The 8,213-nt window shown below is 37.9% G+C and overlaps 1 protein-coding gene and 1 long non-coding RNA gene across 10 annotated transcripts in view; both read right to left on the bottom strand.

Moving 5' to 3' along the window:
* Positions 1–355: 355 nt before the first annotated feature.
* On the bottom strand, positions 356–3,447 carry LOC137138317 (uncharacterized). 9 transcript variants are annotated; one of them, XM_067525394.1, is made up of 7 exons: positions 3,295–3,447; positions 2,506–2,651; positions 2,218–2,268; positions 1,538–1,879; positions 1,375–1,443; positions 1,157–1,288; positions 356–1,062 (listed from the first exon to the last, which is right to left on the bottom strand). In XM_067525394.1, the coding sequence occupies exons 3-7, from the start codon at positions 2,261–2,263 to the stop codon at positions 977–979; spliced, it is 675 nt and encodes a 224-aa protein (XP_067381495.1). In that variant the 5' UTR covers positions 2,264–2,268; positions 2,506–2,651; positions 3,295–3,447; the 3' UTR covers positions 356–976. The 9 variants fall into 9 exon arrangements, with proteins under 9 accessions (XP_067381495.1, XP_067381496.1, XP_067381498.1 ...); XM_067525395.1 differs by having other exon boundaries at positions 2,506–2,624; positions 3,295–3,441; XM_067525397.1 differs by having other exon boundaries at positions 2,506–2,615; positions 3,295–3,427.
* Positions 3,448–6,317: 2,870 nt separating this feature from the next.
* The window catches only part of LOC137137474 (uncharacterized), a 4,097-nt gene continuing 2,201 nt past the window's right edge, over positions 6,318–8,213 (bottom strand). The window contains exon 3 of the long non-coding RNA XR_010915732.1: positions 6,318–8,213. This exon is cut by the window's right edge and continues 868 nt beyond it. This is a non-coding gene — a long non-coding RNA (uncharacterized lncRNA).

Genomic DNA, 8,213 nt, shown 5'->3' with positions numbered 1-8,213 from the left:
AAGTACAATTTAGATCTTTCATTTTCCTTTCCTTCCTACTTCAATTTCACTACAGCCATGTTTATTATATTCTCATTACATTGTGATTTTTTTTCTTGCATGTATATACATATTCTATATTGAGTGTTTGTCAGTGATTTGGTTTATGATCTAATGAGGAAGTTAGGATGATTTGCCAAAACAAAGTCCCAGAACAGTCTCCTACAGTATCAGCTTTAGTGCAGTATTAAATCTTTCATGGAAAGGTGAAGAGTTTTACATGGGAAAAATAATAAATATGTAAACAACAGATGTTTCATTAGCAGCAGGTTGCTCAGCAGGTTAAGCAGGACTGTACACATCCAGTACAAGAATGTAACAGACAGGACTTTATTTACAGACTTCATAAACTTCCAACTGCAACACAGTAATACAGTAACACTTTAACTAGTATGTACAAAAAGAAAACTGACTTTTGCAAATTAAACTGTTTAATTTGGAGTCTTTTCCCGTGAAAAAGTAGTGCACTTTTTTTGAAAACACTTCTATTAAAGCACTAATCTCAGCCTTGTGGGGCTTTTTCTCTCTCTGCTCTGCCAAGAAACAATAGCACAGATTTTCACAGATGTGCTGTAACTGCAAAACCGAACATCCACAACTGTGAACATTTTTTTTCCTAGAACAAATTATGTCACTTTGGTCGTCTTTCAGTTTCACATATATTAATATCGTTCCTTCCACAGTCAGTCACAACAAGGCACCATGGCTCTTGTCACACTCACATCTCTACACTTCCCACGGATGTGAGTGTGTCAAGCTAACGGGGAGCTAACAGCTCCAGCACTCGCTAGGAATAAGCAGCATATATTATGGACAGGTAGGTCTTCCATTCCAACAGTTTGGACCCATGTTGTAAGAAGTGAGACAAGATCCCAAAGTCAGCAGTTCCCCATGTTCACTAATGTCTGAAGCAGTTGTGGATGATAATGTAACTTGTTCAGACCAGTTCATTAACATCCAGTTCACTGTGAATATTGATATTAAGCAGGAGTTTAATGAGGACTTGTCTTATCTCATCATGATCTGTGGAATGGACATTATTATTATCATTATTAGTGTAATCCAGATGGATAAAATATTATAACTTATTATTTCGAAGAATAGAAACGATACATGCCTGTTATTTTGGAGCATGGAAGAATTTTTGACACCAAAACTCCAAGAAGAGCAGCTGCTCCCCCTACAGATATTAATACAGTAACAATTGTGCAAATGTCTCCCTGCTGTGATCCTCCCAGGTGTCTTCGACCTGGTTAAAGACAGAAAACCCGTATTTCTACAGCATCTGTTCCCCATAATGTTGAATCAACAATAAGCCATCAAATGTTTAGTCACCTCCTGTAGCTGATAATATATCTCTGATGTCTCCGCGAGACTTCTGGATCACATTCAGCACAAATTGTTCTGTGAGAAAAATCTGTGTTAGTATCATAACACAGCGAGTTTTAGTTTTCCCAAAAGAAATAGAAAAAGCTTTTGTTCTGCTGAGGCAACTCACCAGAGGCTGTGAGCCCCCATCTTCTCTTGTTCGTGTCATAATTAGCGGCCAGCTCACACCAGTAGTTTCCTGAGTCTTCAGCTGTGACTGTGGACAGATGAAGTCTGATTTGTCCTACTCTCAGAGCATCTCTCTCCAACTGAACACGTCCTGCAAACTGCTGATGCTGAGAGTCTGGGACCTCAACACCGTTTATCATTCGATACAAAACCCTCAGAGTCTTTGACTGCAAAAAAAGGTCGAGGCTGGCTTGAGACAAGTCAGTTCTGGTCTTAGTGTCCCAGTGAAGGGTGAAGTTGTCGTTCTCCTCTGGCTGATAGATGGTTGGAGACATTTCCACACCTGTAGAGGAAAAGGAGGAAATAGAAGGAAACTCACAGCCTTGTTGGAATTCTTCTAATGTAACATCAGTTTTTAGTTGGAATTTTAAAAACAGTTGAGCCATTTTTAATGGCACGATGTCATATATCTGCTGGGCGAGTTTCTACTTATCTGCACATTATCTGACCGTGCAGTAATTTTCATTTTCGTTTTAGGGACAGTCAAACGAAACGAGGTTACGATTTTTACTTTGCACTTAAAGTGGTGATAAAAGATTCTTACTGCTAAAGACTACACTTTTAAATAGGAAATATCTGATTAAAATAATTTCAAGAAATGTTATCTGCAGCCTTACTAACCAATGACAAAGGAGGTCAGGCCGACGAGCAGAAGGATCCAGACCATTTTCCCTGGTAGGTAAAACATCAAGAAGATTTGATCATAACTGAACAGAGTGATCGATCTCTTGTATCGTAAAATTGTGTATCTGGAAGCATGTTGTTCATGTTGGAAAAAATCCCAACTATAAATAATTAATGAAGCAATAATGAGGTTTGTAATATTGACAATCCAATGCTATGGGGATTTAAAACTGTGCATTTTATTCCAAATTATCTCAGTGAACATTTCTTGCAGTTTTTTCCCACCTCTTCATGTGCTTGTAGGTGCAACTTCTTTCATCTGCAGCTGCTAACAGTCACCTTCTCCCCAGCAAGCGCACAAACATGGACCAGTGGGTGAAGATGCAGTTTTCCTGCTAAAACAACTGTGTTCATTTGAGTCAGCTGCTGACCTGAAAATCAAACTGTCACTGTTATACACTCATTTTAACAGAGATATTCTCTCAGTTTATGGGTGGTTTGCTTCATGTTAGCGGAAAGTACCCAAGTACAATTTAGATCTTTATTTTCATTTTCTTTTAGTTATGTATACCTATAATATATTGAGTGTTTGTCGGTGATTTTGATAGAGATCTAATGAGGAAGTTAGGAGGATTTGCCAAAACAATCTTCCGATAGCACTCTTGTCTTTGTTGAGACTGGTTTTTCTGGAAAAAGTTGCCTGTTTCACTGATCCACAGAAATCACAAAGTTCTGTTAAGAACTAAAAGAGATATTTTATCGCTGGAATATTAAAAGTCATTTTAGGAGCTGTGCACTTTCTAAAATAACTGCAGATTTTCTTCTCTGTGCAGAAGCAATTTCTGTGATCTAATGTCAAAGAAAATGCATTCAAATCGAGGAAAAGTTTGAAAGTTTTATTTTTCTTGCCTGCTGAGTGTAACAAAGTCAGACAGGCTACTATTAAACAGATGATAGAGGAATAGTATGAACTCTGCAGCTCAAAAGCTGGAGATTTTCAAATCTGTGTTTCCAGTGATTTAACTAAAAGGCTACAGAAAACAACACAAAGTGCAGAGTGTTTGAATGACTTACTTCTCTGTAGACAAACGATGAGCAGGTTGTCTGACTTTATGTCGAAGTAGTTGTTGATCAGCTGAAGTGTTTGTTCATCTGCTTAGTCCACGACAGTCAGATCAGCAAGTTTAACAGGAACATGGTGTGTCGTAGTTAAATAGCTCAGTTTCCTCATAGCAGTCAGGTGAGTAAGTATAAGTAAAAAAAAAAAAAAAAAAAAAAAATTCGTACTCTTCTGACTGTGACCCCCCAATACTTGCACGTCCCATGAGCACCTGAATGCACCAAAAGCAGGAAAACTGGAAAAAATTACACACAAAACAAAGAAAATTACACTTTCATAATTGAGTATGTGACTATTTAAAGCTCTATGTTTGTAACCACACTGACACGATTGGCTGGGACATTATCAGTGTTTTATCTTGATTTCATCAGCTGGGAACATGTGGAAAACACCTGTTGGTGCTTTTTCTTAACATCTTCCAGACAAAACGTTTTGACTCGTATTCCACTACTCGTGTAACGTTCCACAGACTTACGGCTTCACAGATGAGTCGATCCGAGCAGATTTTGATGATTTATTGGCATCACACAAAAACTTTTCCATCTTAATGTCCTTTAACTGAGCTTCTCTTAATTATTAACAGGGAATCCACTAATCCACTTTGTCTTTTCTTATCGTAATATACGGTCAAAACCTGTTTCGTGCCAACTCAACAACTTTTATTGTTCTCCATTCTTTTTTTTTTCACCTGTGCCTCCTAGACTTCACTGCGCATGTGCAGCCGCCCTGGCCCACATGATCAATTTACTATAAATAGAAATAATTAGAACGTAGTTTTTATTACAATTACGATTTACTATAATGAAATTATATAACACAAAATATCAATAACTCAATTAACTATGTACAGCTGTTTTGGCTCTTACAAGACCATTTTTACATAATTATTTTAAAACTTGTTCTGCTTTATTAAAACTGTTGAATGATGTCTTCATTTGTTTTTTATTGGACAGAAATATTTAGAAAACTTTAAATTGAAATCCCAATTTAGTTTTTTTCATGCGATAAAAATGAAAGTTTTATAAACACCCACGTGCTGTATCATAGTCAAACATATGAGACATCAGTGAGGACAGGCGCCCACATGTATGACACACTTCTCCACTTTCGAAATTCTCTCACTAGGCTGTTGTGGTTTTTTTAAATCATAAATGACATCACACAGAGGTGTAAAAGGTGAAACAGCAGGTTGGTTGATTGCACGTTGTACAAATTTGCATAAGAAACATACAGTATGACTGTACAACTGGTTCATTTCACCACAAAACTTCCCGTGCACACACATCAAACTTGTTACCCGCTTGTTACAGCTCCTACGTTTGTGCAGCGTATTAATAGAGCAGCTGCACTTTCATTCTTCAGTGTGTGTAGTGAATCATCCCCCTTTTCCTTGACTGCTGAGATGGACGCGGACTGCAAACTCCTTGGTGTCGAAAACAAGAAATCCAGAAGCGTCGTACAGAAGCTACGAGCGCGGCTGGTGCAAACAGTGGTGCAAAGAAAATCCGTGTGGTAAGATGTTCAATCCAGCATTGATACCGAGTCAATATGCAGGTTTTGCTTCTGCCTATGAACAGATGATATCAGATGAATACAGAAACATTTTTAAACTTTTACGCAGTACATTAATATCAGCTCCGCCCACAGAATTAGGATAATTAACAGTATATATAAAAGTCATACCACAACTTAATTCGACAGTCGGTTAGACGACCATCTCTGTGATTATACTGGAACATACTTGTTGTTTGTGAAATAAATCACGATTAAAAAAATAATAATTCGCATTGAATATTTATACGTGTTATTTTTAAACTCAAAAATGACCAACGATTATTTGGATTTGACATCAAAAGATGAATGTGAGACGAGAGATCAACATTTCAGCTTTTATTTGGAAGCCAGTGGAACATACTGTATGTGTGACTGGAGTGTTTGTTGGCCGTGCGTGTCTTATGACATTGATTACTCAAACAGTAAATAGGACTTAACGTGTAACTTCAGTTTCCGATTTCGGTTTTGCCTGTTCAGATTGCATAAATAGTTTAGCGGTTTAACCAACAGGAAAACCAGAGAGCTGTGCGTGCAAAGTTGTGAAGCTGATAGAAGATGAAAAATCCACAAAAAGCATAGGTCATAGCCAGTACAACCATTAGGAATGTGCTGAAGAAGATACAAACCACTGGTGTATTAAGTAACAGACGTCAGACAATAAAGCTACTGATAATGACATCAGCAACAACCTCCAGAGGGCAGGAGTGAAGGTATCACAATCTAGAGTTCACAGAACACGTCATACCCGAAGATGCAAACCACTCATTAGCAAGAACAATAGGAAGGTCAGGCTGGAATTTGCCAAAAAGTACAGAGATGAGCCTCAAAACTTCTGGGACAAAGTTTTATGGATTAATGAGACAAAGATGAACCTTTATCAAAGTGATGGAAAAGCTCAAATTTGGAGAAAGAAAGAGTGTGCTCATACAAGCTCATCTGTGAAACACAGTGGAGGTAGTGTCATGGATTGGGCCTGCATGGTTTCTTCAGCACATGATGGCAGCAGCAAAATGAAGTCAGAAGTCTACAGAAACATACTGTCTGCCAATTTAAAGCAAGATGCAACCAAACTGATTGGGAGAACCCTCATCATGCAGCAAGATAATGACCCTAAACACAAAGGAGTCCATCGGGGGCTAGAAGTGGCAAAGGCTGGAGATTGGCTTGTGTTGCAGAATAAAATGAAGCTTTGCAGACTAATGGAATCAAAAAATGGATTAATTTCGGATGCAGAGACTTTTTCTCAGCACTTTAATCCAAACAAACTCATTTACATTTATGTCAGATTTATTAACTCGAGATAAGTGGGAGATGATTTATTATAGGATTAATAGCTGCTAATATTTAGCGTTTAAACATCAAAAAAAGAAATATAAAATAAATATTTAAAAAAATAAATAAAAAGATGCGGAGTGACCACAAAGAACTGACGAAGAACATCACAGCTATATTTGGGTTTTTATCTGTCTGCCCCTAAAGCAGAGAAAGTAGGAAATATTTAACAATTTTACTTTAAATGAGCTGATGTTTGTTTTCTATAATCCAAAGATTTTTCTAAAAGCACAAAGTTTTGGATATGAGTTCATTTTGACACCAGAATACCACCATGGGCATTATTATTTTAACCCCTGACATGAAAAACAACTCCACAACAATATCAAACTCCAACGACACAAGGTGGATAAAGCCAAGAATAGTCCCTTAATTCTGGGCTCTTGTAATCTCGTTTTGTGACATTAACGAGATTCACAATATTGACACACGTAAAAAAAAATGTCTAACTAACTGTTATTAAATGATGTCTTCATTTGTTTTGTATTGGACACAAAAGATTTTGAAGAAACATTTAAAAAATGTTTAATTGAAATCACAATTTAGTTGTTTTGCAATGCAATAAAAAGTAAAGTTTTATAAATGACTGTATATAGTATTATAGTATTACACACACGCTGTATCATAGTCAAAGATATGAGACATATGGGACAGGCTCTCACATGTATGACACACTGGATGGTGCAAAGAGCTCTGGTTTCACTGCTCCGCTTTAGAAATTCTCTCACTAGGCTGTTGTGTTTTTTTAAATCATAAATCACACAGAAATGTAAAAGGTGAAACAGCAGGTTGGTTGATCGGGTTTGATGGCTCCTCTCACTCCATCAGGACATTAATGTAAATCCACTAAGTAGAGAATCCAAACATACCCTCAAGTGCTGCTCAGGCCTGTTTCTGCTTTCTTTAAATGGATCTTTAGTGCCATCTAGTGGAGAAAGTGTCAAACACAAGAGCAACACTCTGCCATCAGTGCCACCACGGAGTAATTTATCTCTGAATCATCCATCTATTATCAGCATTTCATTTTTGGGGATACGGGGGGATGGAGCCTTTACCGGCTGTCAGTGCGTGAGAATCCTCTGTTTCTTTAAGGGTCTTGTAACCTTTGCAGATTACGTTACATCAGGATGTGACACTTGGCCGTGAAGACCTGAACACATGGCCTCAGCTCTGACAGATCTGACCTCAGCTCTTTCTCTACAACAAAAGTGTCATTGGGGTAAATCAGAGCTGAGTGATTCATATGTTCATGTTCAGTCCCTCACTCTGTGTGCTGGACATGGATGAACACACTGAAGCATCTGTGAAGACTCCTCATGAAACCTCTGTGCTGTGTGCTGTAAAACCCTGTAACATAGTGTTAGTTTCCAAAAAATAAAAATAAAATAAAAATTATTGCACCTTTTACAGGAATTTAAGACCAATTAAGAGAAACTAGTTTACTGTTCTATCGGTTCCCCCCAGCACTGATTTACTCTCTTATTTCCTCTCTCTTCTGTATTTAGGTTAATGTCCTGTTTTACTGTTCTTGCTTTGTTTCCTGTGTTTTCTTGTCCTGCTTGAGGAGCGAGTTGTTTCCGTTTTTCACCCCCTGTTCCCTGCAATACAGCCCTTTGACAGCTAAAGCTCCTCTCGCCGTCCCCTCACTCGGTTGATTGGTCCTGCTCCCTGTCTCCTCACACACAGCTGACCTCTGTTTAACAGTCAGGTTTCATACTTGCGCTTTCTGGTCAGTTACCAAAAGGGTCCAGAGTGCTCACAGCTGAACTAACGTTACAGTACTAACGAATGTTATGTAACATTAGTTACAGTGTGTGATGATGCAACTTCATCAGTGTGTACATTTGTAAAACACTTAGTGGAGTGGATAATAGCTCATCTTTTTTCTTTTAAACTCTGAATCAGAGGAAACGTCAAACTTCATAAAAGGTTTCATTTTTGAGACTGATACATTCCATTGTCCTGTCATTGGTTTGTGCTCAATGAT

This window comes from Channa argus, chromosome 12, assembly GCF_033026475.1.
Source record: "Channa argus isolate prfri chromosome 12, Channa argus male v1.0, whole genome shotgun sequence".
Taxonomy (NCBI): Eukaryota; Metazoa; Chordata; class Actinopteri; order Anabantiformes; family Channidae; genus Channa; species Channa argus.
This window is presented reverse-complemented; position numbering and strand designations above follow the sequence as displayed.